This window comes from Vigna angularis, chromosome 3 (genome assembly GCF_016808095.1).
Source record: "Vigna angularis cultivar LongXiaoDou No.4 chromosome 3, ASM1680809v1, whole genome shotgun sequence".
Lineage (NCBI taxonomy): Eukaryota > Viridiplantae > Streptophyta > Magnoliopsida > Fabales > Fabaceae > Vigna > Vigna angularis.
The window spans coordinates 5,520,621-5,532,769 of record NC_068972.1 but is presented as its reverse complement, the minus strand read 5'-3'; the positions used below and the strand labels follow the sequence as shown (position 1 = coordinate 5,532,769).

The 12,149-nt window shown below is 32.7% G+C and overlaps 1 protein-coding gene across 3 annotated transcripts; it reads left to right on the top strand.

The window, feature by feature from the left end:
- The first annotated feature begins 2,566 nt into the window (after positions 1–2,566).
- Positions 2,567–10,159, top strand: LOC108324108 (AUGMIN subunit 2). 3 transcript variants are annotated; one of them, XM_017556935.2, is made up of 8 exons: positions 2,567–2,892; positions 3,154–3,268; positions 6,925–7,056; positions 7,286–7,411; positions 7,520–7,624; positions 7,950–8,018; positions 9,138–9,251; positions 9,694–10,159. In XM_017556935.2, the coding sequence occupies exons 3-8, from the start codon at positions 6,934–6,936 to the stop codon at positions 9,973–9,975; spliced, it is 819 nt and encodes a 272-aa protein (XP_017412424.1). In that variant the 5' UTR covers positions 2,567–2,892; positions 3,154–3,268; positions 6,925–6,933; the 3' UTR covers positions 9,976–10,159. The 3 variants fall into 3 exon arrangements, with proteins under 3 accessions (XP_017412424.1, XP_017412426.1, XP_052731158.1); XM_017556937.2 differs by having other exon boundaries at positions 2,573–2,892; positions 3,151–3,268; XM_052875198.1 differs by having other exon boundaries at positions 2,574–2,926.
- The last annotated feature ends 1,990 nt before the right edge of the window (positions 10,160–12,149 follow it).

Sequence of the window (12,149 nt, the reverse complement as noted above, 5' to 3'; positions counted from 1 at the left end):
CCAATGAACAGAAAATTTAGCCTATCCTAGGCATTTCAAACGTACTCTTTACAGTAATTCCTTGCAGAAAGTGAAGTCTTGATGTCTTGAAAGGTCTTCTGATCGTCTCCTGAATTCTCCAGTATTTTTCTAGCTATTTTCCTGTGTCAGAAGATGGTTTCTGTCTTTCTATCACGTCTTTTAAAGTCACTTAACTTCATTAATTCGCTCAACGCACAAGTGTGTGTGCACTATGCGAATTTCTTGTAACTGCTGCCTCTCAACTGATGTTATTCGCACAACGCACAAGTATTGGTGCGCTATGCGAATTTCTGAATTTCCGTTTCCTGGCAATGCGAATTTTGACTTGCGCTATGCGAGAATTGGCTGACAGACTTTCAATTATACATCCTTACAATAATTTACATAATAATCTACTTCCTATTACAAAATAACATGAATAATTAGAAGATTGAGACCATTTATAAGTGTAAAAACAACTCTTTTTCCCACTTATCAGAGATATACCTGTTAATATTTTAAGTGTTTTAAAATTTTTTGTTACAGATAATTTTGGTAGTTTTTGGTATTGTGTTTGTTTTAGGTTTGAAAAGTTGTTTTTATTTGGTGTCACCTATAAATCTCAAATATTGTTAAACGTCAACATAAAATGTAATCATTTATCACATGAACAAAATAAATACAATGTCTTGTATTTCACATAATAATAAACATAAATTTTGATTATTTCACCTCATTTTGATTAAACAAATATGATAACAAATTAATATCAACCAAAACACATACAAAGAAATTTCAAGATTTTTTGTGATCATAAAAAAATAAAGATATATCAATTTAAGGTGTTATTGAGAAAATTATTTTTTGCTGTCAATACTTTAAACGAAGACCATAAATGTGAACACAACATTGAGTTTAACAAATTTTATGAAAGTAGAAAAAAACCGTTTGTCTAAAAAAAACAAGACAGGAGATAAATTTAAAGTTCTAACAAGAAAAAAAAGAAATTCATAAAACTTTTGTCAAGTCAAATTGTCTTTATTGACCTGAATACCTCCAAAACACATCAAATTTTGTACAAAGGTCTAAACATGTAAATGATTTATTTTTTTGTTGACAAAATACGTTAATATAGATGATTTTTAACAAAATAAACTTATTCAGATATTTACACAAAAACCACGTATCTCTTAATACAAGAAGAAAGTAATTAAGATGAAAAAAATATCATACGCATTATTAAAACCATAAATAAACGTTTTTTTTTGTGTTCACACATTTGAAAAAATATAAAAAAGATGATTTTATCTGATTTTGATTATATAAAAACAATCCCAAAAAATACAAAAGAATAAGTTATAAATATGTTTTACCAAATAGCAAACCTCTAGTTCTTCTGTAAGATATTGCCTAAACTGAAAATGTTAGATTTATATCTCGTTTCAATGATACAAACGAACACGATCACAAATGATCACTTCGCAATATGGAAAAAGTTGAAGAACTTATACAGTAAAAACTTTCATTAATAATAATTAGTAACTACACCACAAGTCCTATTGTAAAACTTCATAAAAAAACAAATAAAATTCCACCGAGGTGGATAAAAAGAATTACAATGAGTATGTAGCAAAATAATAAAAATCAAATACATAATAGTTGGCATTTTCAAGCTAGTTTTTTCTACACAAATATATAGCACACACTTTCACCATTCTCTTATCTCAGTCTCTTAATGACTTATTTTCTTAAAGATACTCAATTTTCATCTTTTGATCTCCCAAAAATCGTAATTTAAACATTATGCATTCTTTTAGGTCATATCACAGGATACCAGTCCAAAAAAAAAACACTTATATTTTTATACAAGTCAATGTCATCCAATAAACTGGTGATCCGTCCAACAATATAAATACAAACACAAACATGACGTACTTTTATAGATTAAAAAGTTTATTTTTATTTTAGACCATGATATGGATGACAAAAAAGTTATGGGTTTTTTCGCATTTGTCTCTCATTAAGGATTATTCAGAAGTATGTTAAAGGGTTTTAGCTCCATACATTATTCAGAAGGAATGGGGTGTTGTATTAAATCCCATGAAACATCTCATCTATGTGTTATTAGGTTGATGATCTTTTTAGATTTGAATATTTATGAGCTGTAAGATATAGATGCTTCTTTCATGACCTTTATACGAGCCTTCCTTTCTGTGTTTGTGATGTTTTTTCTTGAGAAATCTCAATAGTTGAACTCTGGTGGAGGTTTTTGAGGCCATGATCAATGTTCTCAAGATGGTTCCCACAACCTATAAGTTTACCTAATGTGTGAGTTTAGTTATCTTTATATTTTTTAGTTTTTTTATTTGTATCTACTCATTATTCTTTTATAAATACCATGGGAAATATTCAGAGAAGTTTGAAAAGGAAGTTCTAAAAAAAGTGGAAGTTTTCCAACCTGAATTTTATTTTTTATTTTAATATATATTAAAATAAAAAATAAAAATTACAAATAGAACATAAAGTTAATAGGAAGCATAATCAATAGAAAAATAATGAACTATTCCTCATGTTTATTTTAAGAAAACCCATATTCAAATGTCTTCTCAGTGTTGCCGTTAAAGGGAGGAAAATAGGCGAAGGGCGAATGATTTCTCTTCTACTCTGTTCTTCAATGTCAGCCATCGTGTATTCTAAGTCAGATCCGAAATACAGACGCAGTTAGCACTTGAAATCGTTTGAACCTCGTCGAACATCGGTTCAAATCGAGACAGACGCACGTGTCCTTACTCGCTGGAATCTCACCGGAAAATCAATCCGTCGGAACCATTGTTCTTGGAATTCAGTTGGCGAGTCCGCAATAGACGATTTCTTCTTTTCTTCCCGGCGCAGGTACTCTTCCCTCAACCCACACTTTCCCGTTGGTGTAATTTTTGTCATGCTTTTACCTTTTTGTTTTTAATGCTTTGAATTTTATCATATAAGATGTAAGAGGAGGAACATTTAAAATGGAGTGTTATTTCTATGATCAAGAGCTCGGGTGAATCAGTGAATGAAAGGGATAAAGATTTTATCAATAGAACTTTCCTCCCTTCCCTCACCCGAATCCTTCCCCCATTCCCTCGTCTAAACCTTCTTCTGATTTTGTAGCAGAGCTTGGACAGTAAATCGGGCCGGTCTCGCACGCCGGAATTTTTTTTAGCTTTATCTCAACTTTCTGGGCTCGTGGCTGGAGTGGCTTTAAGGGTGATCTTGTGAAGCTTTATAGGTAAATAAATCCTATTTATTTGGCTGAATTACACACTCATTTTGCATATGTTGAAGATCATTGTCATAGATTTATGCTATTTTGACAAATTTCTGGATTGGCAATTGCTTCTTGAGTTCTGTAAAGAGAACTACCCGTCTTATCTAATGTCAAGGGAATCTCAAAGTGGTTGCTGCCTGCTTATTTTTTTTCTGCTGCTAGAATTATTTGGAATTATAATGTCACTTATTTGTTCTTTGCTATGTACACCTATTTAACTTGTTGACTACATTAAACTTCTTGATTATATTATGACTTTTCAAATCTTTAGTAGGTAGTAATATTTTATTCATTGTAATTTCCTTATTGTTCGCTTAAGGAATATGGGTGTGGCGATTGATTTCCTTTTTTATGTAATTTCTGTGATCTGTTCTGTTCTATTAGCAAACAAATTACGTTATGTTTTGAAGATAAAAGAATACTTGCTTGTTGCTAGTTTGGTACTCGTCATGAATTATTTACTTTGAGTATGAATTACAGACATGGCACCTGCACATATATAGTTCAATTAATGACTCACTACTTGAACCAGTGACCCAGTGCTACAGCTGAGTCTTAATGACCACACCAGGTTTAATAGCATTACTCTAAACATTCATTATGCAACAAACCTCTATCCTCAACAAAGACCAAAGAGGTATGGTTCAGCAGTTGTCAGAAAAAGAAAAATCTTTCCTTATGGGTTTGCATGCCCTTTGTGGCCAAAATCCATTAGTTTGTAGACAGTTTCTTTTTAGTTGACATACTGCATTAACAAAAAGAGGCTACCCAGTCCTATAAAATTATTGCCATGGCAGGGTCGGCCGCATTTTGGATCTATTATAGGCAATCTTACCTTGCATTTTGTAAGAGGTTGATTTCATGCCTTGAATTTGTGACCTCTTAGTCACGTGGCACCATCCTAACCGTTGTGCCAATGCTGCTTCCCACAGCAAATTGACAATTAACCTTGTTCATAATTTGTTAGCCAGTCAATTTGCATGAAAAAAAATACTAAGTCTCAGCATAGTTTGAAATAAATTCATTGTCTTACATTCTTTATTTCTTTAGTGTCTTTTCTCTCTTTGATTTTAGATTGGGTAATATAGTTGGATGTTAAACTGAGATTCTGCATGGATTTATTTTAGTTAAATTTAGTTTGTATCTTTTGTAGTCATGGTTCAGAGTACTGTTTTTATCAGGTGATGGAATTTACATGTTTAATGAGTTTGGGATCGGACCTATTAGTTTATTAATTTACTCCCTGTGTATTGAACTTTTAAGTCTGTTTGAACATGAAAATATAGTTCAATTCAAAGTGCTGGAACATTACTTGTCATCTCATAGTTTTCTGGAAGAGCTGTTAAAAGAAGTGATTATTTTCCAAATATTGATTGCGACTGAGCATGCACTTAACACGTTGGTTAGGATTTCATCAAATTGAAGCTAGGTTTAGGTACCAGATTGCAGACTTTGTCTGATAACTATCTAATTTTGCACTTTTATTTCTCTTTAGAAGTCATTTTTAGTTCATCTTTGTTTTTAATGGTATAGAATTATGATTAATTTTTAGTTTTTCCTTTAATTCTTTAGTTTTATAGAGTTTTAGTTAAAAATAGGTTTTTAGGTGTATTTTTAGTGTTTAGGAAATTAATCTTTTTCTGAAATTTTTAATAAAAAAATCTTTTTCTTTAATTTTTGTTTAATTAGGTTTTATTTTATTTTTTTTGTTTTTGTTGTTGCTAAAAAGTCTTTTCCTTAATTGTTGATCAATCCTTATTCATACTTGATTTTATTGCAATGGTGCCCTTGGATAATTGGGCTGCACCTGGGCTAATTGAGCTAAGGGTGTTTCACTCTGCACTTCCAACTCTTTCATCTTGCATCTCCAATTTTCATAAATACCTTCTAATTAATAGATGTTGTTATACATAAGAAATTGATTTGTTGGGAAATTATGTGTGTGCATTAAATGAAGCCTTTTTCAGCGTTGAATATATTGTTTAGAAAACCTGCACCCCATTCACCTCTGTTGAGTGTTTGCACCCCATTTCCTTTAGTTTAGAAGGAGATAGTGTAGCATAGAGAGCGCGATTTAGGTTTCTCTTAGATTTTTTTTCTCTGCGCGATTAGAGAGTAGATTTTGTGCTCTTGGACTGTTGATGGAGATTCACAGTGGTGACAGCCCGTGAGCATCTCCGCGTGCTTTTCTCGGTGACTTTTTACTTGTAATTCTATTTTCATTTCAATTTTGTGCACTTGTTCTATTCTGACTTTCAATTCTGGTTCTATTTTGGAGTTTTACTCAGTTTTTACACTTTCTATAGTTTCAGTTGTGCTTTTAGATTGTTGAATGTTTTAGATAATGATAGTTTCCATTGTTTTGACTTCTATTGTTTTGGAAATTAGTTTTACGCATCTGATAATTTGTGATTTAGTGTTAAGCTTTGATTTTGCATTTAAATTTTAGGTTTTTACTTAAATTTTATTTCGAACATGTTGCTTTTATATTTCTTGTATTAATTCTGCTTAGTTTCTTGCAATGTTCTGAGTAGATGAAATGTTTATGTGTTCGTTTTGATTGAAAGAAGTTTAGGTTATGCTTTTAAATTTGGCTACAATGATTAGAACTTAGGTACTCTTTCTGCATATTTTAGTCAGCTTCTGTTGAGAGAATTCAAGTTGATATGTTGATAATGATGATTGTAGAATAGGTAATAGTTGTTAGAGTATATTGTAGCATCTGATATTGGTTAGAATCACAAATTTGAGTTGGATTCACTTTGGTTTGGTGAATTGAGTAGAGATCACTGTTTTTAAGTTCTGAAAATGAACTTTAAGACCCCAAAGTGGGCTTATTTTCACAGGATGTTTTCCTGAATTGTGATCAAACATTCTTTGCACTAATCCTATATGAGTTTGATTCTAATTTCTGTTCTAACCAATTCTTCTTGTTCTGATTCTTTGATTTTGGTATTCCTGTTGAATAGAGATTAGGTTCATTAGCTTAGATGGTGAAATTTTCCATTCTTTTGGTTCTGATATGTGTATATACCATTTCTTTTCATTAAACTGTTCGTTGCTTTCATGCATCATTAGTTTCCATATCAAGTTTTACTTCTAGTCTTCTTGTATCATTAATTCATAGCATTCATAGGTTAGTTTTAGTTGCTGTTTTTGAATTGCATGCATAATAATGTTTACAAGGTTAGGAGATTCTTAAATTCTTTTTCTTATTTTTCATATAGGCTTAGTTTAGTTTAAGATCAGTTTGAGTTAGATTCTTTAATTTCTTTTTCTTTTTAATTTCATTTCTTTTCCCCACCTTGTTTTGTAGTTAATAAATAGTAAATATAAGACTTAACTTTACATTTTAAAACTTAATTTTGCCAAGTCCTTGGATTGATGCTTGGTTATCCCTATACTTTATTAGTGCGGAAACTGAATTTGTTCTGCTTTAGGCGACTAAAAAATAGTTTAACAGTGTCTTACCCACCATGTAATATATATTATGTTTATAGAAACCATTGTTAGAGGCTTATATAATTCCTCAAAATTAATTTTCAATGCCTGTTTATTTTTACAGGTTTTAGTTAAGGTGGAACTTTAATTAAGAAAACTGCTGTTGTTTGTGTTAGGATTTGAAAATGTCAATGGCAAGCGAATCAAGTTGGGTGGGGAGGAAGCCAGTGAAACGTATTGGGGGAATGTCCGATGCTCTATCAATTGCTGCTGATCTTGGTTTCTCCATGTCCCCTCCCCCATCCCAGGTACGATATTGTCTTTGCAAAAAGTTTGCAAACACTCTTATAGTTTGAATTTATTGAAAATCATAAAATTCTGCAGGTCTTACTAATCTAATGAACCTTACTGATGCTTCTGTAGTTTTCAATAAATATTAATGAGTAGAAGGGTGAATTGCTAGCACTCGTCTATTTTTTCATCCAATTCTCACTATTTGTTTGAAAAATTGTGTCACATCATTCTCTTTCTTTCCAGGAAGGACTTCAGAATTCATCCCCCACAACTGGGGAAAAGGGCGAGGACTTGATCAGGGTTTTGAGAGAACTAACTACTGTCCAAAGAAAAATCGCAGACTTGCAAGTTGAACTTCAAGGTCGAAAGGTCAGGCTTAGATATTTGGTTGTTTACATAGTAAAACCAATGGCTTCTTTTGATGTTTTATTCTAACTTATATTTTTATACTCATCTTGAGATTTGTAAAATTTGTAGGATGACAAAAATGTTGCACATTTGACTCATGTGAGTGAAATGGAAAAGAAGATTGAGACATTGGCGAGGATTACTACTATACTCAAAGATGTTATTCAGAACAAGGTAATATAAGATTTGCCCCCTTCATCTACCACTGCCTTAGTGTATCAGAATCATATTTTCTAGGTTGAGTCCATTATTCTTCACATTTATCAATTGAGAAGAGCAAGGGCATCAGTGACGAAATTCCATGAACATCCCTGGAGAGGCTTACTTAGTAACATTTAGACAATAATAAGAGAATTTCTTCACAAGTCTCACTTTATGCTTGGTTATTCTCTTGTTCGCTTTCCTGATGAACAGTTAGAGTTAGGGCTTAAGTTATCTAGATATAATTAGACAACCTATTATATGCTCTCTGACACGATTTCATTATCAAATTTGACAGGACCGCATTATAGCTCGCTTGCAGCAGCCATATTCCCTTGATTGCATTCCTGTTGAAGCAGAATATCAGGTTAAATTAATATTAAACTAATGCACTATAAATCTGTACAAAGTTAATTTGATCAAGGATTGGCCATCCTGTGGCATGCATAGGCACATGTGCCTGTATTTGTCTGTTCTCTTAACCATTGTGCTAGTATACATTATCTTATTGTGTTTAATTTCTGAGTTTGCTAGATGAAGTCTATAATGTGATAGTTTCATTACTTTTCTTAAATAAAGCTTGTTACAAAATGCAGCATTGTGGGAAAAACGTGATATAGTGACTTCATTTGAAACTGTTAGATATGAAATAAAAGTCTCTATCCATCATAAATTACTCATTGAGAGGCTATGTTGCCTCGCCATCCATTGTAATTGGAATATAGTTCATCTCTTTGTATGTCAATATACTACCTATGCAGTATGATGTACATAGGCTGAAATATTTATGTACTGTGCTTTATCAGCCACTGAGCTTACATGAGTGTGTTCAATTATTCTGGTTATTTGCTCCGCTGAAGTGCACTGTTTTTTTACAAGCTATTTCTGTAAAATTAGAACTAAAGTTAAGGATTATACTTAAATTTATACCCGACTTCTGCTAATTTCGAAATTGAATCATTACTGTCCAATTGTGCTACCATGTGATCAATTGATATGATTGATTCTTGCCTTAAATGTTTAGTTCTGTTCCTTACAGATATGACGAAATTTTGGTTTTATTTTATTGTAAAAAAATTTGTTGGTTTTGGTTGTCCTCGTAAATTTATCTTTTACAACAACTATTATCATTTAATGATCTTGACATGCATCTAGATTCTAAACATGCCACATTAGCAACAACTGAGATTACACACGACGTGGCATCAGTAAATTTATGCTACGTTATCAATAAATCACTAGGATCATTTTCAAGAATTAAACAATTTGTAAGCATGACAACCAAAAGAAAAACTATGGGGACTAAAACTAATTGTAATTAAATTTCGGGGGGCAAGAACAAATTAGTTCTAATATTACCATATATCCTTACGACCAACTTTAGTTGAAGATTGATATAAATGTTTAATTATTTTTAAGTGGAAAATTTTAATCAATATAAGACAGGCATTGTAATTTTTTTGATACATTTCTCTTATTTGTGCAGAAACAATTCTCTGAACTTCTGATGAAGGCAGCTAGTGATTATGGTGCTTTGACAGCTTCAGTGGCAGATTTTCAGTGGAGTCAGAATTTCAAAGAACCTCCTTCAGTTTGGGGGGTATGCTTCTAGATTCCTTTTCTTGTTATAAGCTAATCACGATTAGATGTTTGGGCATTCTGTTTCCATTTTGTCTTAATTCTTAAACCAATATGCATCCATATAATTGTGACGTGAGTACATCAAGAATATGACTCAGTGAGTAATTACAAGTCTATTTAAGTCCACTTTGACATACTAAATTTAGAAGTCTATTTAAGTCCAATCAATTAGCCTGCGATACTATAAATGGAGTTTTGAGAAAAGGCACCGTAATTCATTGACATGTGAAACATAAGCCTGTAGTATTTCTTATTTTGAGCATAACAAACCATAATTTTGTTGTATGTTCGGAAGGTGTGCAGACATTGCATTGAGTACATCATGTGTAGTAATTTTGGCCAAACTTTATTTTGTTTGCTTCTTGCATTTAAAATGAAATTACTTTTTGCCTTTTTCCCAGGAAATGCTTCGGCCCATTCCTGTAGCTTTGGCATCTTGCACTCGGTTCTTTGAAGCCATGTCTGCCACAAGAGAGTCATTTGCAGCACTTCAAAAACTGCGAGTGGGCCATTTTGATTCTCCTCTAACTAGGACACCGGCGGGTGATCCTTCCCAAAGGGTACCGGGAGTTTCTGATTGTTTAACCCCACCTCCATGGAAAACTGAATCAAATTATGACGACTTAGGAATAAGAAATCAAAGGAGGCAACACCTAGATCAGGTGGAAGATGTAAACAGCTAGGTAACTGAGATCCGTCAGAATATTTGGACAAGCCCAAGGATCTTGTCTTTTTCTTCCCTCAGTGAAAGAAGTATGTTACGTAGCTATCTAACATACTGTACGTACCCTGTGTGATATAATACTCATTTGCTTTTGCAAATCAATTACTCGTCATTGTTATTTAAGAATTATATATTTCCCTGTCACCAGAAATTGTCACAACTAATGTGTGAAATTCTCTTATAAATTCAGCGCTTCATATAAATAAAGATGTAGTCAAGTTCATGATAAAATTAAATTTAAATGTGTTTAGTTCTTAAATCTTAATGTGAAATTGGAATACATTCGTGTCATAAACTTTGATTTTTTAAATTTTAAAAAGGAATAAATATAATTTTTCTGAACCAACTCAGTTAAAATTTTTAAATAGTTATCAACCTAACGTTTGACTTAATTACAAAGTTTAATACATTTCGGTTTAAATATCAGTTCAAAAAATATACATTTATTTAATTTTTTAAGTTTGAAAACTAAAAAGTATCAAATTTAATAAGAACGACAAATTTTAATTTTTGTGTTTAAGTTTCGAGACTATAAACATTAAGTTTATAAAAATATTAAACTTTATGTCTTGTTTTATTCATGGTTTATCTTGTAGTTTTGAAAATCGTATGTAAAATTATGAGACGAGACCAGATTATTATAACTTACGATGTCTTACAAAACTAGATACAACATAAAAACGCAGACTAAAAAAAAATTAAAATGGACAGCTAAACTAAAATTGGAACAATAAATTTGCTAGTTTTTCTGAACTTTAGCTAATTCATGTCTCAGGGTGTGCGAGAATTACCGGTAAAAGGATGGATTGATAAGACTTTTATGAAAAAGAATAAAAGAGTGGAAATGAATATTTATACTTTATTTTATTTCTTTTATATATTTTTTTACCGTATAACTCATTTTTCTCCTGTATACCAAACTGAACTTAATGTCTACTGTGCTACATTCTGAACAAGAATGTCATGGTGGTTGGTCGGAGCTGAAGTTTTTTTTATTTCCTCTTGTTTTAAATCATGATCATATTTTGCATGTCGATGTCAAGTTCAAGGAGTAGATTGATTGCCACTGAAATATCTCGGTGTTTAGCAATACGCAATCAAATTGAAATCTTTTAATGCCAACTTTCTCGCATTTACAAGTCCAGCTCTCTACATTTCAATGTGGGATGTTGAATTTCGTCTATCTTCCACGAGTGAACATGTTCACTAACAATTTCCTTGTACTTGTTATTGAATTTGTTTTTAGGCTTAATACTTCTTTTGGTCATTTTTTGAAAGGTGGGAAATGTTCAAGTATGTCCTACGTTTTTTTAAAGTTAAATGGAGTCCGAACTTGTGAAAAAAGTGTGTAATTAAATTCTTTTTGGTCACGGAGTTAATTTTTTAACGGTACAACTGACAGCTTAGACCAAACATAATTACGTGTCTAGTTTATGTCATTTGGTGGAAGTGAGTGTAAAATTTAAATTTAAAAGAAATATATTTTGACAGAGAATAGAGCTGCTTGCTTGCGTTGAAGATGGGCCAAGCCCAAACCCCTCTTAGGGTTTCCTCCGTGAGAATGAGCAAGAGAAGGGAGGCTTTCAAGAGGTGGCAAGGTGACCAGCCGCAAGTTAAGGTGTTGGCCTCCCGAGAAGAATGAGAAGCAGGCCGGAGACACCATGTCTCCGGCGACGGTAAGCTTAGTGGTGGTTTGGGGTTTGGGGTTGCGGTCACGGTCATGGCGCAAGGGTTTGGGGTCGCGGTCACGCGACTTACAACAGTGTGCTGGCGACGGTAAGCTTGATGGTGAGCGACGACGGTGGGAGCTTCATGGTTGCGGTGGAGACAAGATGTGGATGTGGGTTGGGATGGCTAGGTTAGAGTTTGTCGACTAAGTGGAAATTGAGGATGTATTCTTGGGTTGAATGTACTGAATTTGAGGGATTTGTTTGTGCTTTGATCCGTTTTCTTTGTGCAGATGAAAGAAAATCTTGAGATTAGATGAAGATCACGAGTTGGTATCTTGATGTTGGGTATCTATTGGTATTGAAAGGGGTTGAGAATGAACTTGATGCATTGTGTAGGATGGGTAGGATGGGGCGTGAAGTTGAACCTAAATGAGTATGATGAAAGTCACAACATCTCCATCTT